General features: G+C 61.4%; 1 protein-coding gene across 2 annotated transcripts; it reads left to right on the top strand.

The window, feature by feature from the left end:
- The first annotated feature begins 645 nt into the window (after positions 1–645).
- Positions 646–23437, top strand: LOC131510891 (DAZ-associated protein 1). 2 transcript variants are annotated; one of them, XM_058728545.1, is made up of 11 exons: positions 646–876; positions 8789–8829; positions 9468–9634; positions 9934–9999; positions 11879–11986; positions 13239–13287; positions 16504–16586; positions 19308–19461; positions 20749–20778; positions 20906–21046; positions 22370–23437. In XM_058728545.1, the coding sequence occupies exons 1-11, from the start codon at positions 848–850 to the stop codon at positions 22558–22560; spliced, it is 1059 nt and encodes a 352-aa protein (XP_058584528.1). In that variant the 5' UTR covers positions 646–847; the 3' UTR covers positions 22561–23437. The 2 variants fall into 2 exon arrangements, with proteins under 2 accessions (XP_058584528.1, XP_058584527.1); XM_058728544.1 differs by having other exon boundaries at positions 648–876; positions 11876–11986; positions 22370–23434.
- The last annotated feature ends 114 nt before the right edge of the window (positions 23438–23551 follow it).

The raw sequence follows: 23551 nt of genomic DNA, 5'->3' as shown, positions 1-23551 counted from the left end.
GGAGTCCCGCGGCACAGGTCACCCGAACGACCCGACTGTCCCCAGCGCCCGTGGTCGCGCGCCGGGCGCCCAGCCCCGGGCTGCAGGGCCGTCCTGCGGGGCGCTCACGGGCGTGCCCGGCGTCCACCCGCGGTTCCATCTGCGGACGGGGCCCGGAGGGCCCTCCCACCCACCGTCACCGCGGTCTCGCCGACTGCCGCCGCTGCAGCCGCCATCCCCTCCCGGGAGACGAGTTCCGGGAAGTAGCGGAGGCGCAGGCGTGGGGAGGGGCGCCTCCACCCGGCGTGACCCCGCGCCGGGCGTGGCCTTTGCCCACTGTTGACCCCGCGCGCCACTTCCGACCTGAACTCAAACAAGGAAGCCAAGCCGCGCCTGCGCCCCGCGGTGCCTAGCTCGGAGCGCCTAAGCGCGAACGCGCACGCACGCAGCACGTAGCACGCACGCGGCTCGGCCCGCGAGCCCCCTCCGCGGGGTGGGGTCGACGCCGGCGCAGAGGGGACTCCACTTCCCAGAACACCCTGCGGCGACGCCGCGAGCCGAGGAGGACCAAGGCCGCCGCGCGGTGGTGGCTACCGCACGCAAGGCACGCACGCAGGAACGCACGCACTTAGGCGGGCGCACCCCTGGCCCCGCCCCCGGAGGCCCCGTGCGGGAGCGCGCCCGGGCGTGCGCAGGGCGGCGGCGCGGGCGCGGTGGCGCGCGGTGACCGTTGGCGCTGAGGGGAGGAGGCAGCGCGGCCGCCGCCGTTGCGCAGATCCGGGCCGCGGCTGTGGGGAGGGCGCCGGGGCCGGTGACCTTCCGGAGGCGGGAGCGAGCCAGGGGGCCCGGGACGCCGAGCGCCGCCGCCATGAACAACTCGGGCGCTGACGAGATCGGGTGAGGACGCGCCGGCCTGCGCCGTCGCCGCCCAGACGCCGCCCCGGCCCCCGTCAAGGTCACGCCGCCGGGCCGCGCTGGGGCCCGGTGGCCTGGGGGTCCGCGCACCCGGGACGCGGCGGGGGTGGGGGGGTTGGCGAGCGGGATCCTGGGAGTCCGGTGTCCCGCCGCTTCCTGGCCTGGGCGCCCCTGGGAGGGTCGGGGGGGGACCCCGCTGCTTCCTGCCTGAGGTGGACTCGGAACGGGAGCTCCCGGCGGGTGGGGGGGGTGGTGTCAGGACGTCCCCGCCGCCGCCGCCGCCGCCGCCGCCGCCGCGCCCGACTTTCCCGCTGGGGGATCGGACGCGGGAAACTGGGGATCTGGGTCGTCTCGTTCGCCCCCCGCGCCTGGATTTTTTGCTGGGGGACCCGGAACGGGGCTCTGGGAGCGTCCGCAGGGACTCCGCCGCTTCCTGGCTGAGCGGGACCCGCAACGGGAGCTCCGGAGGGGTCCGGGGCGCCTTGTCTTCCGCCTCGCTTGCACTTCCCGGTGGCGGAGCCCGAGCGGAAACGGGAGGGTTCTGGGGCGCCCGGGGCTCCCCCGCCCCCAGCCCGCGCACCAACTTGGCGGGTCGGCGCACGTGGCGGGCCCGGCCCCGGAGTGCCAGTTGTGCCGCCGCGCAGAACTTGTTCCAGCCGGGCCTCGGGGTGGCGGCTCGCCCCGTTTCCGCTCTTGGCCCCTTGCCGAAGTGCTAAGAACGCGGAAGGTTCGCAGATCGAGGGCTCGGGGGCGAAGGTCACGGGGGGGGGGGGGGCGGTTGGGGCCGGAGCCCTCGGCAGCGTGTCCATCTCCGAGCGCCCGCGCCCTCTGAGGGGTCTGCAGCCGGAGCCCCTTGCGGCTCGCGCCCCGCGACAGCCGTGCCGGGTGGTGGACAGCAGAGGCCCGCTTCCCGGGGCCTCTGCTCGAGCAGCTACTAGGGGGAGTTCGTGTCGCAATTACAGCCCGTGTGATGCTCACGCGGCCCGGAGCGGAGCCCGAGATCCCCGAGGGGCTCGGAAATCCATTTGTGCCCTAGTTCGGGGCTCGGACTAGTTTTCTTTGCAGACACTGGCTCCTGCGCGGCCGGCGTGGTTTTTCGGTTACATTTCTGCGGCGGCCCTGGGGCGGGTGCGCGTGTCCCCACGCCCGGAGCTTTGAAGAGGCGCGGGTTTGTGGTCAAGCGCTGGGTTCGGTAAGTCCTTGTGCGGCCTCCAGGTCCAGGTTACACGGACGGACGTGACAGGCATGTTGTACCCCCCCCCCCTCCTCCCCGAAAAGGGCGCACCGCAGGGGCCCAGGAGGGAGACCCTTAGCTCCCCGCTGAGCTTGTCAGGAGCGGGGGGGGGGGGGGGGGGGGGGGCCTGGACACCTGTGTTCTTCGGGTCAGGTAGGTGGTGGTGGGGGGGGGTCGCAGCGTGTCTGACTGGAAACCAGGGAACAGGGACACCGTGCTCCAGAGATGGGGCAGAGTCTGACGGAAGAGAATGTGCACCTGTCACCTCCCCATGGCCGTGGCCTTCCGGAGCGCTGCCCAAAGTGCGGGGTCCCTCACCAGGGCCAGCAGCGGTTAGGAGGGAAGGGAGCCTGGAGACCCCGAGACCTGCCCTCGGGTGTGCTGCCAGGGCCCGAGCCTGGGTCTGCCGAGGCCGGCGAGCTGGCGGTGGGGCCGGGGGCCAGGGGGCCTGGTTCCCTTCCCCTCTCCCCTCGAAAACCCACCCCGATCGCCCACCTTTGAAAGTTGTCAAGACAGGGGTCCCCGAAATCTCTTCGTGTTTTGCAAGTAGAAATCTGTTGCCAGGAAGTATCGATCGGTCTCTTTTCCCAGAGTGTGCTTGTCTCCACTCCGTCCAGTGGGGTTTCGGGGTCCGCTTTGGTCTCCTTGCCATCACATCCCGGGGCGGGGGGGCGGGGGGTGTCCCTTGGGCCCCCTGGCGAGCCCTGATGCTGTTTCCCGTGAGGGGACCGCACCTGCCTGCTTTGGGGCGGTTCCCACGCAGGAGCTCCTGTTGTGCCCAGAGCCAGGTGATGGTGATGGCAGATGTGACCGGGACGTGACAGGTCCGAGTGACGCCCTGTGAGCTGTGTCTTCATCTCCAGTCTCCTCTGCTCTGGTCTTTGGCCAGCCTCGTACTGAGGGAGCTCTTGATAGGTGGGAAGGGCTTGCTCCCCCTTTGCTAGCAGGAGCCCCGTGTGTGGGGCGCCCACCAGCGTACGAATGTACTCGTGAGTTTGAGTCTTCAACGAAAGAGAGCCCCACCAGGTGGTGACCGTACCTGAGCTGGCTCAGGTTCCTCTGAAGCGAAGGCTGTGGGGAGAGAGGAAGCTGGTGAGAACCGGGGTCCCGACTGTCCCAATCAGCCAGAGCAGAGGGAGGGCCGGGTCTCGAGGGCAGAGGGGCGATAGGAGCAGCAGCGTCACGTGTGGCCACATGGAGCAGATGTGTGACGGGCTGATAGCCTCCCTTCTGAGCCAGGGACCCGGGGACGGACGCTCACCTTGCCGGGGTTGGCACTGAGCCCTCGTTCCCCTGCCGTAACCTCAGGAAGTCGGTTTTCGTGGAGGGTCTCTCGCGATTCTGATTCTGGAACCGGTGTGGGCACAAGGCTTCAGGGACCCCGAAGGCGCCTGGGATCTTGTGGGTGCTCGTGAGCGCTCGGCAGGGGCCAGTTCCTGTTAGGACAGAGCCCGCTCGTGTGGTGGAACTGGAGAGAGGTCGGGGGAGGATTTCATCTGGCACGTGTCTTACTAGTAGGACGGGGCCAACTGGACACTCTCAAGGGGAGAGTCCGTGGGGGAGAACTGACTCCAGGGAGAGAAGGCAAAGTGACGTCCGGGTCACTTTGAGAGGCGGTGCGGGCAGGCAGCGGGAGGCCGAGGCCGCTGGAGCCAGAAGCACAGAAAGTGGGTGACCCCAGCTGCCCCAGCAGCCCAGTGATCCTCTGAGTGCTGGCAGGATGGGGCCAGAGGCCTGGGCCTTGAGGGGCAGGGACTCGTTAACTACCCGCTTTCACTAGCGCCTGGGAGGTGGGGAGAGTCCTGATGGTCTGGTCAGAGGGGAGGTGGGAAGAGTCCTGATGGTCTGGTCTGAGAGGTCATGCTTGGGGAGGGGGGGCCGTTTCTTGCAACGTAGGGGCGGTGAGACCTGAACGGGCGGAGGGTAGAGATGCTCCCGTTGGCATTTTGGAGCTGTTCTGGGACAGGGTTTCTCCCCAGCACTGCTGCCATTTGGGGCATCCTGGGCACCGCGGCGGCGAGCAGCATCCCTGGCCCCCACACACTCAGTCCCAGGAGCACCCCTGCTTGTGATAATCTCAGCCGTCCCCAGATATTGCGGTGTCACCTGGGGGCAAGATCACTCTAAGTGAGACACCTGTCTGATGTCTACTCTTTTCAGCCTGGTTCCCAGTGTGTCCCTGCCGCTTGTTCCCCTGGTTTAGCTCTTGTTTCCCGTAGTGGGAACTGGTCTGACGCCTGTAGAGGGGGTCGTGGTGTTGGAAGAGACTCTCTGGTCGATTTCATTCTGTTTTCAGGTTCGCATCTGGTCGAGCACCTTGACCGGTGGTGCGCCCTCCTCACAAGCAGAAACTCACCCAGAGTACCTCACCAGTGACACCCTTCCTAGAGCACCTGCTGGGAGCTGGGCCCGAACTTTGTCCCCCAGGTCCAGCCCTTTCCTCTTCAGGGCAGACCGAGGTTTAGAAGGGCAGGGGACTTGCCCAGGGACCCCTAAGACGAGCCAGAGCTGGGAGTCCCGTGCTCTTGGTGAGCCAGGAGAGCCCTTGTAGGGAATGGCACGGATCGGGGCCAGGCCCAAATGTGTACATTTTGTCCCTCAATGAGGTGGTGCTGTCGTCACAGGGTGACTGTCTCCATCACAGTGTCACACCCGGTCAGAGTTGTGAGTAGCGTTTTCAGCAGGAGGTCACTTGTTTGAGGCTCTTTGCCGGGTACCAGGGTGTGTGGGGGGGGGGAGGAGCTTACAGTGGAAGGCTGCAGGCATCGGGAGCTAATGCCAGGCACTGGGGGTGTCCTGGGGTTCTCTCCTGAATGTGTCACTCAACCCCCACAGTGGTCGGGGGTGATCTCACTTTGCTGGCAGGAGGGAAGCCTGAGCTGCTGAGGGCAGGGCCAGCAGAGGCAGGTTCTGGGGTAAGGGCTGAGCCCCAACAGTTGCCTTCCGGGTCTTTTCTTCTGTTGCAGTGGGAGGGCCAGAAGTGGGGTGGCTCCCTGGCATCTGGGCCGGTGCTGTGTGTTCCTCCTCGGGCCGCTTCCCTCCCTACGGGGAAACAGGACATACTTAGGGACACAGGGTCCCAGTGTGACCACACCAGAGGAGCAGGAAAGTGCGAGCAGGGGCTCTGGGTTGTGTGTCTTTAAGTTGAAAGGGCTGTTGCTAAACAACCAGGATCAGTCCTGGGCCCTCTGCTTCTCGCCCTCCAGAGCTAAGCTAAGCTCTGTCGCACTGCTGCCTTACTGGTGGCTGTCTCACCAGGCACGGTGGCACTTTCTGAAGCCTGCAAGCGTGCTGCCGAGGCAGGGGAAGCTGCCGAAGATTTACTTTCTGGCAGAAACAGCACGCGGCTGCCCTAAAGTACACAGAGCTGGAGCGGGGCCGTGCTCCAGAGCAGGGTTCAGTCTCGGTGGGCAAGGGGGAGAGTCCACCAGGGCCTGGTGCCCGGGTTACCCTTGCAGAGCCCCTTCCGAGAGGAGGTCAGCAGGAGGCCATGGACGGCCTCTCCCTGGCTCTCTGGGTGGTGGTATTGCCCATTCCCCCTCAAGAACCTGACTCTCGGTCACCTGGGAGAGCCAGGAGGTCCCCTTGGCCGTCTGTGGGGTTCGGGGACTGTGGGGGGCCCCTGACTTTCAGCTTCTGCTGAGTAATGACTCTCGTGCGCTTAAGAGCAGGGAAGGGCTGGAGGGGGAACCACACAGTCAGCCATCCGCTTAGTCTGCAGGGTCCCGTGTGTGAGCACCCATTGGCACCTGAGAGCCGCACGCTGCCAGGTGAGCGTGTCTAGGCCGCCCCGGGATGGCTGCTGGGGTGAACGGTCTCACGCTCGGCGCCAGGCGTGCATGCACATCTGTGTTGACCGGTCAGGGTTTTGCTGGCCGGGCCCGGCTGGGCCTGCTAGACGCACTGTGGTCTCTGAGGCTCAGAGGTTGGGGCTTTGTGCTGGGGCTCTGGAGGGACCCTACGCAGGACCTTCCGGAATCTGTTGGCACCTTCTGTCTGCGGACCAGGGAAAGTATGCCCTCGGAGCAGGAGGAGAGGAAGTAGAAAGCCAGAGAGCAGCTAGCGCTGAAGCCTGGAACTCTCTTTCCCGAGCGACCAGCTGTGCCTGTCGGGGCAGGTCCCCTAGAGCCTGCAGCCGGGAAATCTGGAGTCCCGTTGTTTCCGCAGTGAGGGAAATCTCTCGGAGCTTATGGTTTTACAGACCTTGAGCCTGCAGAACATTGCAAAATGGTCACCAAGGTCCCTAGATGCTCTTTCCCAGCCAGACCCCCCAGGCTTACGTTTTGCCCCATTTGTGCGTCCCCTCCCATACTCCGCGTCCGTCTTTTGTGAAGTCTTGGGGAGTGAGCAGAGCCCTGTGTCCCTCTGTGAACAAGAATATTCTCTGAAATTAGCACAGCACAACAAAACGAGAGCACAGCGTTGATGCCTTTTTAGCATCCAGTCCACGGGGCAGTCTAGGTTGTCAGTTGTGTGGGTGATGGTATTTCTGGTCTTTTCTCCTTCATGTCTGATTTTGAAATTTAAATAAGGGCTGGAACCAGGACTGGTCAGACGAGTTCCTTCCTTCCTTCCTAGGCCTGCCGGTGGTGAAGGATTGGGTTGCTTGGAAGGATACCTGCTTATGACCTTGCCGTTTTGGCTGGAGGCATGCTAGATACAGGCTGGTGCGTGGCTCAGAAAGTTAGGTTTTGTTTTGTTTTGTTGAAGGACGCTCGAGGTCTCTTTTTCCTGCATGAATTTGCGTTTTCACAGCAAACCCTTGTTCGCTACTGTGTGGAAGGGGTGGGCCGGCACGCGGCTCCGAGGCGGCTCCTCCTCCGGGGTGCCAGCCGGCCTGGGGGCCTGCAGCCACTCATCGGCTGGGCGCCGGGCCCTGCGAGGGCGGGCCGTCCTGAGTCCCGGCTTGCTCTGGGCAGCGCCTTGGGCCTCTGGGGAGGCCTCCCTCCCCCGGGAGCGTTTGGAGGTGGGAAGGAGCCTGGCCTGGCTCTGAAGGGTACTAGGAGACGCGGACTTAAGTTAATGAGGCCTAAATGGAGGCCTCCCTCAGCTGCTTTATCAGCACGTTCCCTGAAACTTGCCCCTTACGGAGCTGCCTCGGCCAGATGTGCCTGCCCGGTGCCCCCCTCCCTGGACCGTGGCGGCCGGCTTGCGGGCATTTTGAGGCTGGCACTGGGTACCTGTCTGGTGGTGGGAATGGTTTCTCACGCACCGTGCGTGAGTTGCCTGTTCTCAGAGAACAGGCCACGGTAGGAAGGAGCCCAGGGCGGGCACGCGGGGGTTTGTCCTGGGGTGGAGGGTGGGGCACCCTGTCTGGCAGCCCTTCTTGGTTGCTCGGGAGTGCATTTGTCTTCAAGTCGTGCTCAGCTGCAGACGCCAGGACCGCGGAGCCCCGCGTCCCAGATGCGGACTGAGCCTTGGCCACTGGCTGGCATCTGAAGACCGATCAGGTGGCATCCAGGTCCCACTCTGAGGGTGACAGTGGTCATGCCCCCTTTTCCTGGGGGACGCCAGCAGCACAGAGCCGCCACCGCTGCGGTTGAAGCCCCTCCTCTGCCGAACCTGCTCTCTGGGTTCGTGGGGGGCCCGAGTGGTGCCTGAAGGGGCCTGTGGGTCTTGGAGATACGTGTGAGCTCTGCCCCAGTAAGGGCTGGAGTAGCTGTAGCACGCTGGCCTGTCCTGGGACGTGCCCCAGTGCCTCAGTGCCTCAGTTTCCAGGCCTGGCCAGCCCGGGGGCATTGGGAACGGTGGACACCACCCTGTGGCCTGTTGGCGTTCCAGACCCCGCTAGAGGTGTGGTGTGCAGAAGAGGCAGGTAGGTGATAGTGCGATTCCTCTTGAAGGTTCCAGCCTGGGCTGCCTTGGGGCGGGAAGTATGGGCCAGGGTTCCGGTACTGAGTGATCTGTGGGTCCTTGCTCGTGACCATGTGGAAAATACCTGAGGCTTTAACCTAGAGCCCCCACCCCTGCTGCCGCTCTGGTTTGTTGAGTGTGCTTTCAGACCTCGGCTTCTAAATCCACAGTATCTGCAAGAGCAGTGGGGGAGGTGTGCCCCGTAACCGCACCCCGGATCCTCTGCAGTTTGGGGGCTCCTGTTGGTGCATTTGGCAAGGTCTCGTTGTCTCACTGGTTTGGTCAGTGACGGTGTGTGCCTCTGGATGTGTCGTCTTTGATTACGCGTCGTGACCCTCGCTCCCCGTCGTCTTGGTAGGTCTCGATGTCGTCTTTCCTGTCTACAGCTGGCAAGGCCAGGCGGTGGCCACGGTGGGCACACGTCGTTGCCACGATCGCATGGCACGTGTCGGCACGTCTCCACCAGCTTCTTGTGGATTACCACCTGAGGAGGGGGCAGGTGGCTGACATGTTTGAGGCAAGGACTATCTTGACCCTAAACGTTTTCTTTTTTTTTTTTAATTTTTTTTTTCAACGTTTTTTATTTATTTTTGGGACAGAGAGAGACAGAGCATGAACGGGGGAGGGGCAGAGAGAGAGGGAGACACAGAATCGGAAACAGGCTCCAGGCTCCGAGCCATCAGCCCAGAGCGTGACGCGGGGCTCGAACTCACGGACCGCGAGATTGTGACCTGGCTGAAGTCGGACGCTTAACCGACTGCGCCACCCAGGCGCCCCGACCCTAAACGTTTTCTTGTTGAATTGCAGGAAGCTCTTCGTGGGCGGTCTTGACTGGAGCACCACCCAAGGTAGGTGGTGGGGACCGCCTGTGTGCCAGGCACCGTGCCTCCCCTTGGTCGTGAACGCGTGTGAATTTGTGTCTAGCTACTACTTTTGAGGGGGAAGGGTTTCTTTCCTTCTCGGTTAGCTTACTGTCTTGAATTCTGGGGAGGAGGGGCGCTGGACTGGGAGTCGTCCTGGTGTCCTGGCAGAGGTAGGGGAGGGACGTGGAGGGCAGGAGACGAGTGTGGAGGTCTGCGGGCTTGCTGGCGCAGTCGCTGAGTTCAGGCCCCGTGCAGGGCCCTAAGCAGCTTGTGGTAGTCGACGTTCCCGGTGGCCGCCTGGCTCCCCTCACACTTCACTTTTCAGATTGCCTTTGGCCACTGCCGTTGTCAGTCGCACCCTTGCTAATTCACGCAGAGACGTGTGCATCCGTGTCTAGGATCCCCAGTCCTTCCCCAGGGGCCTCCTGCCCTTTCCATCTTCAACCAGCCCCGTCCACTGATGTGCCAGTTTAGAAGTTGCTAGTTGCACTTCCCAGGTCAGCCAGAAGGGCCAGAAGCACGTGTGTGTGTGTGTGTGTGTGTGTGTGCTTACACACCTGCTGTGATACTGTGCTTAACGCTCTGGTGTGTGTGTCTGTGTTTTTGTCCCAATCTCCGAGCAGAGACTCTACGCAGCTACTTTTCCCAATATGGAGAAGTTGTAGACTGTGTGATCATGAAAGATAAAACCACCAACCAGTCTCGAGGCTTTGGGTTTGTCAAATTTAAAGACCCAAACTGTGTGGGGACGGTGCTGGCCAGCAGACCACACACACTGGACGGCCGAAACGTAAGTGTCCTTCCTCAGAGTCTACCACCCACGCCCCCCCCCCCCCCCCCCCCCGCCCCGGCCCTGCTGCGCGTGGCCCCTTCAGCTGCGTCTGCCGCTGGGCTTGAGGGGTGCTCACGCCGAGGGGTGTTTTAGCGGGGTTGACTTAAGGGGTTGCAGCTCCGGGCTGAGGCTGTATGACGGAGTAGGTCGTGGACTTGGGGTGAATTGATGGGGGGCACGTGCTTGCTGGCTGTGCCGGCCCGTTTCTGGAGGAAATAGCTTCGTGCTCACGATGGGCTCGTTTGAAACTTCTGCAGATCGACCCAAAGCCATGCACACCTCGGGGGATGCAGCCGGAGAGGACACGGCCGAAGGAAGGATGGGTAAGGGGCCGGGCTGGGTGAGGTGGCCTCTCGGTGTGTCGTGTGCGTTCGTGGCCACAGTCGGAAGGAAATACACACCTCTGACCTGGTGTCTTTGCTCCTTACGATTGAGAACAACAGAGGCCCAGTTCGGTATCTGAGCAGCCGAGGGTTGCTCGGATCCATCCAATGGCGCACGTTGTTCATCTCATAGCCGAGAGAAGTGCTCTTCCTAGTCTGTCTTAACGGGAGGAAAAAGACTCCTCGCACCCGTTTGTGATCCGGAACGGTCCGTTTTCTCCTCACTGGTGGTGGCTCCGCGCCTGCCCCAGGGGGGGACCCCGTGTCAGAGCGCCCTCTGCACCTGCCCCCCACCCCCTCTGCTTGCTGGCCGTGCCTGCCCAGGTGCTGCGGCTCAGGGGCAGGGGGCCGTTTGCCCGCATCCAAGAGCCTGCTCGCCGGTTGTTCGAACAACTGAGTCAGGATCCACCACTGTGGCGGCTCCTCAGGGATTCTCTGAGCGGCGTGTGGCCCTTGGTGCCCGGCCAACTGGAGCAGACCCGTCCTCCGTCCACTGTCACCCGTACCTCCCCTTCCACCACCCAGCAGGTCTCAGAAGACTGTCATCCAGGAAGCCTTTGTCCTACCAGAGAGGCCTGGCCAGAGCCGGGCCGGAGGCAGAGGGCACATATCTGATCAGCATGTCTGGGCCAGGGCCCGAGAACCTGAATTTCTAGCAGAGTCCAACTGCTGCTTGTAGACAAGGGCTTCAGACCCTTGAAACAGTTTTTATTTTTCCAATTCCCTATCAGGAAACTTTCTAGGAACTTTACAGAAAGATCGGAAGAGTAGTACGTCAGACATATCTGTTCGCTTCATCAATTGTTAATATTTTCCTGAAGTTGCCCGTGTTTCTGTCTCATCTCTGTATCTCCCGCTCCTAAGTTCTGGAGCGTGCAGCTCCGGTAAGCACGTCCTCCCACAGAATACCCCCCCCCCCACAGCTGAAGCGGCAGCCGTGGTGCCCAGGGCCACCTGTGTCCAGACGGTGCGCTCGTGGCTCTGGGCTTCTTCCACAGGTGGCTGTCATACCTCTTCTCTTCAGACTGGAACCGAGGCCGCCACGTTCACATTCCGTTTGGTTACTCGTGTTCTTTACTAAGACGGAACGGTCATGTAGGGTAACCGCATTTTGATGGCATTTGACCCCTGTGTGGACCTGTGAGACCTCGCCCACCCCCAGAGTTCAGTCGTGTTGTCCAGAGCGGCTAGGACGACGTAGTCTGGGAGCCCCGTGGCCAGGAAGGATGAGGGGCATGTGAGGAATGCGGTGGGGAGGCAGCCCCCTAGGAGTAGGGGCTGAGGTCTGGTCCTCCACCTGGAGTCCAGCGCTTCCCTCCCAGGCGTGAGGCTGTCTGCAGAGAGGGAGGGATCGCTGGGGTCAGTTGAGGCAGGTGGCTTCTCAGTTACTGCAACTTCCCATGGTCCTCTTCGGTCACCCACTAAAAACCTGGAAAGCTGTTACTTTTCATCATCGCGGCCACCTTGCCCTCCTGAGGCCTTACTTTTCAGATCGTAGAGCCTTACGCTTTACAGCCGTTGTCGTTCGGAATAATTACGCACGGGACCCACCACACGCTCCGTGCACACGCATTGGAAATGCAGTGGTGCCCGTGCTGCCGGGTCCCTGTCACCTTGGGACTCCCTGGGAAAATGGGAAAAGTTACAATGGCTTGCCAATTGTGATTCTCTTTGGATTTAGTGGGGTTTTGGACTGTTTGGGTCTGCCTTTTCGCTGGTTCCTAAAACCAACGCCGAGTGTAGCTCACGTACGCACTGTAGAGAGGGTTGTGAGGGTTCCCTGCACGGACTAACCATTTTTTCCCTCTTGAAACAGCAGAAAGGACCCAGGAGCGATAACAGTAAATCAAATAAGATATTTGTCGGTGGGATCCCTCACAATTGCGGTGAGACAGAGCTCAGGGAATACTTCAAGAAATTCGGAGTGGTGAGTTGTTCTGGGCCGGAGCACGGCAGGGCGGGGCGGGAGTGGTGGAGCCTAGTGTCCGCAGAGGTTAAGCCTGGCCGCTGTCTCCTCGGGGCCTGTGTCTTCCCCAGAGCGGGCCCGAGCCCAGGAGAGGGGATGTGCGGCTTTTCCAGGCGCACGGTCGCTCGCCAGGCCGACCTCCCGAAAGGCCCTTCCGGTCAGCTGGAGGTGCCACAGTGCAAAGTGCTAGGATAGTGTTGGGGAGAAGCAGGGGTCGGTCTGACGATGGGAGCCAGACTTCCGTGTCTCATCGCGGGAGGAATGTTCTAGCCCAGGTCCTCAGAGCAGCCGTGCAGACCCTGCCATCTGGGAGGGCGCCGGCTCGGGCCCTGTGCTGCCCTGCTCCGGCAGCTCGCGCGTCCTGTGGGCCGCCGGGCACTCGTACCCTGGCCAGGTGTCGTGAGAGATTCTTGAACCTGTCACCTGCTCGGTTTTTCCTCAGTGACAGCAGACCTTCTCCCCAGGCCGGTTCTGTTCCTGGAAGAGGCTGAAATCCATTAGAGTCTTCCTGGGGGGTTAGCATCACTTGTGCTCGGTTCTAGTAGGGCAGGCAGAAGAGGAGACGGGCAGCATGCAGGCTCGTGGGGGGAGGAGGAGGGGCGTCCCAGTCACCTGAAGCCAAGGCCTGGGGTCACCCCGGACCCCGACGGGCCGCACACCCTGTTGGTGGGCAGTCCCCTTGCCCTCCCTACTGCCTGTTTGTCGGGGGGCACCTGAGTGTGCCAAGGGCCCGGGCCCCGAACGAAGGGCGCCAGAGCATGTGGCGTTGTGCGCTCAGAGAGAGAAGAGATGCCGTCCTGGGGGACGTCTGTCAGGGAGGGCTGAGCTGAGCTGACCGGGACATGGGCCCTTCCATCCTGGCGCCTGAGCCTTTGGGCTTGTCTGTGAAGGGAAAGGCGCGCTGTGGTCCTCACCCCCCCCCCCCGCCCCCCCCCCCCCCCCCCCCCCGCCAGCTGGAGTGCGGGGCCGGGTCTCTGGTGGCCCGGTGGCTCTGCGTGAGCACTTGGGGCAGAGGTGGCCTGTGCTTCCCTGTCTCGGGTCCCCTGAGTCTCGGGCGTCAAAGCCCATAAGGCCGGCCTCAGGGCCTCTGGACTTCCCCGGGGAGTGTCCGCACGCAGCCCCGAGCTGCCATTGCCTCGGGAGTTCTGTGGTAGCCAGGTGTGCTCGTGGCCGCCCGTGGCACCCGGATTCTCGAACACTGTCTCTCTTGCAGGTCACAGAAGTGGTCATGATCTACGACGCAGAGAAACAGAGGCCTCGAGGTAAAAGAGATGGAGTTTGTCCTTGACCTTCCCCTTCAGATGGCAAACTATCTCACACTTAGGTGGTGGTGGTAGCGAGCATTGCCTCAGAGGAGGATGATTTGGAGACATGATTAAAACATAGGCCCTTCCTGTGCAGCCCCAGCCTGTCTGCTTCCCAAGGTCAGACGTCCTAGGGTTTTTTTGGCTCGTTCTTTTGAAGTTTTTACAACTTGACATGAATTTTAACACGGTTTCTGTTTTTAAATGTGTACAGAAAGATCGGTGCTTTTTTTCAAACGGTGCGCTCAGTCACTCAGGGCTGCGTCCTGCTCGGAGTCCCCTGCCACCCCCGCCCTGCCCTGCCCGGTCCCGCCCCGTCCCGGCAGGCCTCATTCCATGGCGTCAGGCTAGGTCTGCCCCAGCTCGGCTTGAACGTGACTTGACTTTACTCATCCCATGCTTTTTTTTTTGTTTTTCTCGTTTCCTGTTTCCCTAAGACTGGGGCAGCGGAAGGAGGGTGAGGAGCTGCCTCAGTGCATCCCCATGAGGTTCCTGGGGCTGGGACAGCGGGCACCCAATTTCTGTGCCCCCCCCTTTTCCTTTTTTTTCTTTCTTTTTTTCCCCCCCCTTTTTTCTTTTCTTTTTTTTTTTTTTTTTTTTTTTTTTTGTGGCTGCTGCTGTCTGCCCGCCCGTATGATTTGGTTCATCCACCGCTTTTGGACCGGCTGTGTGAGCTGCCCTGCCAGTCTGGGCGCCGTGCAGCCCGCGCCCCAGCCCCGTCGGAGGCCCCCCTAGCGCACTGAGCCGGCGCCGCCGCAGCATGCGCCCGCCATGCTGGAGAATAGTTTGCCATTTGAACTTCCTTCCTTCTCTTCCTCCATGATAAGTGACGTATCCTCACTTCATGTCGATTAAGCTGTTAAGTCTTAGCTTAATTTTAACGTAGACATACATGCTTAGTGACGTACTTAAGTGTCTCATAGTAAAGTACAGTAACGTTAAGTAAGTTGTTTTTCCTTTTCTCTCTGTGAATTGTTTGTGATTAACGATATCTCTTTAGATTTCTCTTCTCCAGGTGCTAAATTATATCACACAGGTACAGGCCAGTCCCGCAGTCAGAGGAGGGAACGGGCTTTGCTCCAGTGGGGTGTAAACGAAGTTTCAGTGTGTTTCTGTCCGCTTCCTCAGTGGTGATGTCGCCTCTTGACAGACAGATGCGTCCCTAGACGCCCCGCCCCGGGCTCCTTACCCAAGACTCACCGCCTCTTGCGCTATAACGGACCACGCCAGCCCTGTGGTTGCAGACACTCCTGCACTTTGGGAAAATGTTAATTTTTAAACCTGCTGTTCATCACCCATGTTGTGTTCCACTATTTGCCTCGGGTCTTGTGAAACTTCAGGACGTGGAATCCTGAGGGCTGCTCTTAGATTTCTACCCCTGGTCGGTCCCCTGAGGCCTGGCCCTGGGCCCAGGGAGCACGCTGAGCTGCCGTGGGCTGGGGGTGCAGGCAGGAGGAGGTGGTGGGGAGAGCGCTTCGGGCTTGGCCTTGGGACCCACGTTCCCGTGGAGGCTCACGCTGCCCTCCTCCGCATCAGGCTCTGAGTCCCTGCGAGCACCCAGACCAGCACAGGGCAGCACAGGGCGGGAGCGACCGCAGGAGCCCCCAGTGGGCTGGGCGGGGGCGCCCCAGAGAGCCCATCCCGCTTTCTCCTCTTCCTAGGTCTTTTCCAAGGCTCTGCCTCCTTCCTCCCTCTCTGCTCATTTAAGACACTATCCCTGTCCATGTCGGGGGGATTCTGCATGTGTCTCACCAGGGACAGCGAGGCTCAGACCTTGCGCCCCCCCCCCCCCCCCCCCCCCGTGCCGGCTGCTGCCTCTGCTCGCCTCACACCTTCCTCTCCGGCGTCTCCCCGCTCCAGCTTCCAGCTCCCCCTGTTTGTCTTTCGTCCTCGTTCCGCTGCCGCGATTCTGCTCCTTCTCGCACGCCGTGTGCAGATTCTTGTGTGAGTGTGTGCATAGTCACGCTCGGGCACACGCGTGTGCAGACACAGAAGCCTCCCGAATCCTGGGTGTCCCTCTCTTCCGGCCTCATCCAAGTTTCTGAGCTGTCTTCCCCCCCCCCTCCTCCCCCCCATCCTCTCCAGCAAGGTTTTGTCTCCAGTCCCACCTGGCCCAGCTCCAGCCACTTCAGCCTCAGAGCTCAGAGTCCCTCCTCCATCAGCTTGAGGGGCCCTGGGATTGGCCGCTCCTCCCCAACTCCCCCTCCCCGCCCACTCGGACTCCTCAGCCCAGGCCTGGGCGGCAGGCGGCACTTTCCCCGCCCTGGCCCGACCCCGGCTCTTCCCATCGGCCCTGGCCCCGCCCGGTCCGGGCTGCCAGCCCTTCCCCTCAGCTGCCTTTTGTTCTCTGGGGTCTTCTGGCGGCTCTGTGCCGCATGCACGCGTCCTTTTGTGCTCAGAGCAGACGGGCCCCGGGGGAGACAGTGCAGTCGACCGAGGACCAGACGTGCCACGTTAGCTGGGCGGTCACACTCACCCAGACCAACCAAACTTCGTTTATACTGCCACTTCTTGTGTTTGGGAAATGCTAAATTTCTTTCCCGTGAAAATTCTCTTTGATGACACGGTGCCTCTTGCTCTTGCTGCTGACAGCAGAGTTTGACCTGCTGGAACCCGTTGTGGCCTGTATCTTTGTGTATTTTACTTAAGTAGATACGTACAGATAGACACCTGTATCCATACGTATGTTACTCCGAGAGGACTCCTTGGGCTTACCCAACAGTGTTGGATAAGCTTAGCGAGGCACTAACTGTGTAGAGACCGTACTTCTGTTTAACGCGCTAGAACGATATATGGCTGCTGTCAGCACTAGTTGCAAAGCAAATTGCAAGCCGAGGGGGAGAATCCCGGGTTTCAGAAAAGCACACGCGCACCCACGGCACATGCACCCCCCCAGCGGAGGCGGAGCTCTCGGCCCGCTCCCCTGCCCCGGCAGAGCCCGGTGCCCGCCGTCTTACCGCTCAGGCTGCCGCGCTCCGCGACGGCCCCCCCCCCCCCCCCCCCCGTGGCTCCCCCTGTGTTTCCACACGGAGCCCCGCCTGCGTCACCGCAGCCACACACACTCGGCTTCCTGAAACCCTGGGGCGACCCCTCGGCCCGGCCCTGATACTGTTCATCACCCTGTTTTGTGTCACAACGCCCTGCTACCTTGATTCACTCTTCGTCGTTGGCTAGGTTTTGGATTTATTACTTTCGAGGACGAACAATCAGTGGACCAGGCTGTCAACATGCATTTTCACGACATCATGGGCAAAAAAGTGTGTAGTTGTAGTTTTATTTTACCTTAAGACCAAACCAAGTCTTAGGCAACTTAGGGATTTCACTGGAAACACAGATTCCTTAACGGTAAAGGGGGCTGGGTCAGTCAGTGGGGAGGGGCGGGGGGGGGGGGTCTGCCAAAGCTGGGGGCCCATCCTGCCCGAGGGGCTCAGTCGGGGGGGGGGGGCTCGTGGGCTGGCCTCCAGTGAAATCGCAGGTTGCCTCAGGCTTGGTTTCAGTGACCACTCCTTCGGATGTCTGTCCCGCATTCCGATTGTCTCAGCCGCCCCGTAACGTGGGGGGCGGCGAACCCTTGAAAACCGATTCCGTGTGAAACCGAAAGAGACGTAAACATCCTGAAGGATTGGTTTTTTTTAATTGGGTCACTTACTGTGAAACTCTGGCCCCAAGCACATGCTCTCGGTAGTACTTACCTCCGTGCAGTCAAGTGACCTCTGGTTGTCCCGTCTTCATACTGTGTTGCTGCCGCGGACGCGGGCGGCTCGGAGCTGAGGGGGGGGGGGGGGGCTCACTCAGATAAATCGCTGGTAGAAATTCTGCAGCATGGGGTCCCTCAGTGTTAGCAGAGGCTTTGCAGGACTCCCGTCTCGGGCCTTTCAGAACCTGCTCTGTGCAGCCCGGCGGGCCACGTGGGTGCCACGAAGCCCGGGCCTGGTGACAGCACCGTGGCTGTTTTTGTCAGTTAAGATAGCGTGCGGGGAATGAGGCACCACGGGGTCCTGCCCCTCCTGCCCCCCCCCCCCCCCCCCCGCCCCAGCCCCACAGCCCGCTCCCCGGAAGTTGAGAAGCACGGCCACGTGCGCAGCTGTGTGCATCCAAAGGAGGCTAGTGCGGGTGTTGTCGCAGGCTTAATTCCGTCTGAACCCGAGCGAGCACACACAAGTCTCGCTCCGACGTCCATCGACGCTTTTAGTTCAGAATTTGCATGCAGATCTCAAGGACGCATGCCAGTTACGAGCACACGTGCAAAGGAGTCCGCGTTCGATACTTTAAGGTACCGTGACATTTAAAACTTGGACAGAGCCTGGGCCCGCTCTAGGGGCAGAAAGGCCGATAAGCGCACGGATCTGCTCCCATCTCCAGGCGGCCGTCCCCGCCCCGGTTTTGTAGGACGCATCGGTGTCTGAGTCTGGTCTGCACGGAGCACAGAGCGGAGACTGAGGTGGCTTCTCGGTGTGGGGCTCAACTTGTACAGTAAGGTGCACACGGGCGGGAGCCCCCAGCCTCACCCTGTCCCCACGGCCTGACCTTCACTGGCGGGCTGGCTCCTTAGCAGGGGGTCCCTCCAGAAAGGCCTGGGGTCCCCCTCCAGTTAGAAGCAATAGGGTGAATGACTGCACCCACGTTCCCACAGGAGGACAGCAGACGTTTTTAAACAAAAATGACGAGGGCTGCTTCGCTTTGTCGGCAGGAACCAAATTCCCCTAAGGAGGGTGCGTGAAGACTCGTTAGTTGGAGTTCTTCGAAAGGGTCCCTTGGTCCCGCTGTCACGTCGCCTTGAGCTACCGGGGATTTTGTTCCTCTCCGTGGAGTGTCCTTGGGACCCCAGGAAGGTGGCGTCTTTGTGCCTCTGTCCCACTCCCTGTGTGTTAGACAGGAAGGGGTCTTAGGGCGCCACCGATGGAACTCTGAATACATACGCTTATTAGCTCATCAGACGATGAGACTCCAAGGAGGACTCCAAGTGGATGTATTGTCTCTTCTCATTAAAACTTGCCATAAACAAAAAGATTTCAAGGTTCTCAACTGCCGAGGCAACCCTATAACTGGGGGACAGAGGCTGCGGAAGGGAGGGAGCTGTGTGGTGGCCACAGCGCCTAGTGCAGGTAGGACACTAAGGCAGGGCACCTCTGGGTCCCGTCCCCCCCCCCCCCCCCGCTGTGGCTCCTGACAACACCCGACAGAGGAAGGGTCCTGGGCTGCTGACCTAACACAGTATGAAGATTGCTTACTGATTCAAATGTCCATTTTATTGCATGTTCGTTTACTTTTTTTGTTAGATGTAATGTAAGATTCTCTTTATCACATCCATTCCCTCTGACATTATTTTGAGTTAATTGAGATTCTTTAAGCGTTAGCCTGGGGAAGGTAAGTCCTTATCTTCCATTAGACATTTTAAATAAAAAACCTAAGGAAACCAACTGTGTTTCTCAGGTATGAGCTCCCGGCACAGGGCAGGGCGGGTGGGCTCCGGAGAGGCCTCGTGCGTGTGGGCCCGGCTGCTCCCCGACGTGCTCCGTAGCGGCGGGCTCCTGCCACGCCGGGGCCCTTGGGAGGCCCGGGGAGAGGGCTGTGACTGTTCGGGCGGTCCTGATCTCTGTGGCCCTGGGATGACGAGGCCACCGAAGGAGAAAGCTGTCATTTTACCTCCACTGAAAGACCCCTTGTTACCCAGAACTCTTCAGGGTTCTTGGCCTTCATTCGGTGCCCCGCAGCGGGTGGGGCTTAATACGTCTTACGTTGCATCTGTTGTACCTGAGAAACATGTTTTAAGCAAAAAAAAAAAAAGAAAGAAAAAAGAAAAGAAAAAAAAATTTAATTTTTAAAAAAAAGAACACTGGCCTAAGGTTTATAGTTAAGTTTTAGTTTTAAGTCGTAATAAGATGCTAAGTGTAGTTATAAGTTATCAAGGGTGTGTCTGAAGGGAAGGGGGTCCGGGACCCTCGGCATCTCCCTAAACCACAGCTCCATTTGTCTAGGTGGAAGTTAAACGGGCCGAGCCACGCGACAGCAAAAGCCAAGCGCCGGGACAGCCAGGTGCCAGCCAGTGGGGCAGCCGGGTCGTGCCCAGTGCTGCTAATGGCTGGGCAGGCCAGCCCCCACCCACGTGGCAGCAAGGATACGGCCCACAAGGTGAGGCTCCAGCACCCAGAACCGGCCGGGCCCCCAGGTGGCCGCCTCAGGGATTTCTGCTCGGGGGGGCCGGGGTCCCAAGCCCGCGGGGTGGTGGGTCCACGAAGGCACAGGTGGTACTCCCTGCTCGTCTGGCCCCAGGGTCTCCTGCCCAGCAGGTTGGCGTGCGGGCTCCATGCTGGTCCCCCCCATAGCACGCGCGCCCCTAGAGGGGCACCTTCTGGTCGGCCCGCAGACGGGAAAGGGGCCAGGTTCCAGGTCGTCACCTGGTCCGTGTGGAGGACGGTGGTGTGTCTGGGCCGTAGCCGAGTCCCCGTCTGTGGTTTGGGCAGATGAGTTTCAACCGTAGTTGGCAGAGGGCAGTGAGCATCTTTACTCCAAGTACCGTGCTCTGGAGGAGGGCCTCCCAGGCCTGAGGGAGCAGTTCGATGCCTCGTGCTGGCACCTTTGCTGTCCCCGGGGTCTGTGGCAGTGCCTTGGGGGTAGGGGGATGGGCAGAAGGACCTGGTGGATTTGAGAGTCCGTCACTGTCACCACCACCCCCTCCAGTGGGCCTGGCCTGGCCCTCTCAGGGGCCCAGATAAGAGAAGATGCTCTTAGGGAGACTGGGGCTTTTGCCCCACAGTCCTGTTTCCTTCACCCTCTTGGTCTGCTCCTGCCCCTTGGGCTGTCAGAGCCTCGTGATGGGTCAGCAGAGTGGTTAAGGACAGGTTGGCAGAAGGATTGGGGTGCCTAGGGGCTCCAGGACAGGATCTGGTAGCCTCTACCCCCTTTAGTGTCCAAGGAGGGGCAGAAGGAGGTCAGGTGGGCCTGTCTGCATCCAGAGGCACCTGGCGCCCCCTCTTGGGGCTCACAGAGTCGTCTTTCAAAAAATTCTTTATTGCAAAAGAACACACAGCCCTAGAAAACCAGTTATCCCGCGTGCCCAGTAGCAGTAGCTCGGCTGGTGGCCGGGCCGGGGCCACCTGACCCAACAGGCTTCTCTTGGGAGCCCCTCCCCCACCCCGGCCCCCGGCCCATAGAAGCAGGACGCGAGCGGCAGCTCTTTCCCCATACCCAGGTGCTGGAGAAGCTCTGGGGGTCACGCCTGTGCTCCTGGTCTACCACGGGCTCCTCTGACGCCTTCCTCGGGGCTGGGACATCCCGCCCCGGTGCCCACAGTGCAACAGGACGCCAGGCCCCTCGGGTGCGTTTTCCAGAAGGGCTTCTCACCGGCACAGCCAGTGCTGTCGGGGGAGCGGGGCTCAGCTGACGGGCACCAACCACCCTCTCTGTTTTCCTGTTTAGGAATGTGGGTACCAGCCGGACAGGCAATCGGTAAGTCCTCATCGTGGGCAACTGAGAAGGAACAGGGTCTGAAACGGGGCGGCCCCGCGGCGGGCCAGGGCGGCCCGGAGCCTCGTGTGCCACGCCCTCGCCCTCACCTCTGTGTCCTGTGTTACAGGTGGCTATGGACCGCCCCCTGCGGGAAGAGGAGCCCCCCCACCGCCGCCACCGTTCACCTCTTACATTGTGTCCACCCCTCCCGGAGGCTTCCCCCCTCCTCAGGGCTTCCCACAGGGCTACGGTGCCCCTCCACAGTTCAGTAAGTCCTGTGGGCCCCAGGAGGGGGGCTGGGGTGCCGCACGTCCACGCCCCTCTGCTCGGAGGGCCGTGTGGATGACACCTGTGTCGTCCATGATGAGTGTGCCACGTCACTGGGGCGGGCCCTGCGAGTGGTCGCAGCACGGGGCCTTTGGACCTGGCCTTGTAACTTGTAACAAAGCAGCGAAGGGCTAGAGGGCATACGAACCGGAGTCTCAGTCCTGCTCTATTCTGCCTTGTGCCCGGGGGTGGCTGGCGGCTGGCAGGCCTGCAAGGTTCAGTGCTCGTCCCTGGTAGGAAGGGGTGCGGCCAGGGTGCCTGGGTGGCTCAGTCGGTTGAGCATGTGACTCTCGGCCCCTCTGCCCCTCTCCCCTATTCGTGCGTGCGTGCTGTCTCCCCGCTTCTTTTTCTCTCGGCAGGGAAAAGCGTTTAAAGGAAAAAAGAAAAGGGTGTGGCCACTCCTGGTGACTGGGTCTTCAGCAGGAAAGAGACCCTCACCTGATCGAGTGTGGCTGGCCGCTGCTCTTGCCCTGCGGCCCACACAGACTGTCCCCCGGTCTTCCCGTTAAGATCTTGGGCGCCCACGCGTGTTCTGCTTTTGGGATGCACCACAGGCTTGGGTCAGTCACATTTTTCAGGCTCCACGGCTGCCCGTGGCCTGGACCACGTCAGATTTTCTTTCTCTTTTTACTGTTCATTTATTTTTGAGAGAGAGACAGTGCAAGCAGGGGAGGGGCAGAGAGAAGGGGAGACACAGAATCCGAGGCAGGCTCTAGACTCTGAGCTGTCAGCACAGAGCCCGATGTGGGGCTTGAATTCACGAACCGTGAGATCATAATCTGAGCCTAAGTCGGACGCTTAACTGACCGAGCCACCTAGGTGCCCCAGATTTTTATTTCTAACAAGAACACAGGTGGATAGAAACCGGTTTTCTGGAGCCCCCCAGGACAGAGTGTGGACAGGCGTGACCCCCGCCCTCGTGAAAGGCTCACTGTGATTCTTTTTGTCTTCTCAGAGCACAGATTGTGCTTTGTTAGGCAACTGGTTTTGGTTTTTTCAAGAGTGTTTCAGTGCAGTTAACTCCCTGTGGAGTTCCTGTCTGACACTCGCTGTCAGAGGTGCGGTGACAGGCTGCCCCAGGCCCACCCGGGCACCCCAGCCTTCCAGACCATCGCTAGTCCGCATGCCGCCTTCTCCCAGCCGGGGCACATCCCCAGGACCTGGCCACTTGGTGCGTCTCGGCAGGAAATGGTGCGGGCAGCTCCTGTAGGCTGGGCCGCGGTCGTGCACTGTGTGTGTGTCTTCCTCTCCTGTTTGCCCGCAGGCTTTGGCTACGGGCCCCCGCCTCCACCGCCGGATCAGTTTGCCCCACCTGGGGTCCCTCCTCCACCTGCTACTCCAGGGGCAGCACCTCTGGCCTTCCCACCGCCTCCATCTCAGGCCGCCCCCGACATGAGCAAGCCCCCGACGGCCCAGCCAGACTTCCCCTACAGCCAGTACGGTGAGTGGCTGTAACTCTCGCCCACGCTGGAGACCTGTGTTCGAGGCCTGGGGCCGGGGATCTGGCCCCGCCACCTCCCGCCTTCCTCCCTGCCAGCGTCTGTGACGGAGGCCCGCTCTGCTGGGGCTTGTCAGGGAGGGTCCGGCAAAATGCAAAGAAGGATTTTGGTTTCCTGGGGTTTTGCTAGGGAGCTGTCTGAGAAACGCATCGCGTGAGCGGCAGGCGTCCCAGGGCCTGTGGGTTGGGGAGCCTGTGGCTGTGACCGGGCCCCCAGGAGGATGGTGTGCGAGGGCTCAGTGGGGCGCCCCCAGCAGGTGCTGTTCCTTGGTGGTCTCATTTTCCAAGTGCAGAGTGCAGGGAGGGCACCTGTTGGCCACGTGGGCTCGTGGCTCTGGTCTGTGGCGGGCGCTGGCATGGGCGTCACCATGCTTCACCGGAGGGGCTGGTCGTGGACTAGGTGCCTCTGAGCCTGGGGTCTACTAGGTGGTGGCCCGTGGCCTGCGTGGGAGGGGCTCGTGAGGACGGGGTTGGGCCCCGTGTCCTGGGTAGAGCAGGCCTCCATCCTGGGGCCTCCTACCACCTCTGCGGGGCCATGCAGGCGGGCTGCCTGTCTTCTGGGGCTTCCGGGGCTCCTGGGGCTCTTGTGGGAGCCATGGCTTCGGCCCACGTCTCCTCGCCTGGGGCTCTGCTACTCCCACGTGGTTGTTCACACTGCGTTTCGCCCAAGACTTCAGTGTCTATGCGTGAGGCTGTTCTTGCCCTCGATTGCCGTTCTCGGCCGGCTGCTCCCAGTAGCCTGGCATCGCAGCAGCTTGGCCCCTTGGCGCCGTGCCACGCCACGGTCCCTGAGTGCGTGGGTTGTCACCCCCCCACCCCCACCCCAGCAGAACACGTGTCCGGCGCACGAGCAGCCCCGGGCGGGGGTGTGCTGACCGCCAGCGTGGCCCCGCCCCGCCCCTCTGCCGAGGCTGCCCTGGGGTAGTCACCCTGGTCTCGTCTCTTGCC

The sequence above is a fragment of the Neofelis nebulosa genome, chromosome 4 (genome assembly GCF_028018385.1).
Source record: "Neofelis nebulosa isolate mNeoNeb1 chromosome 4, mNeoNeb1.pri, whole genome shotgun sequence".
NCBI lineage: Eukaryota > Metazoa > Chordata > Mammalia > Carnivora > Felidae > Neofelis > Neofelis nebulosa.
Note: the sequence above shows the minus strand (reverse complement) of the source record. Positions and strands in the feature narration are given on the sequence as shown.

Excerpts from the sequence above, each read along its gene's own strand:
- LOC131510891 (XM_058728544.1), top strand. The coding sequence starts at position 848 with ATGAACAACTCGGGCGCTGACGAGATCGG. Across the intron at positions 11,987-13,238 it reads ACTTCAAGAAATTCGGAGTG|GTCACAGAAGTGGTCATGAT; the intron begins GTGAGTTGTTCT and ends TCTCTCTTGCAG. Across the intron at positions 20,779-20,905 it reads ACCAGCCGGACAGGCAATCG|GTGGCTATGGACCGCCCCCT; the intron begins GTAAGTCCTCAT and ends CCTGTGTTACAG.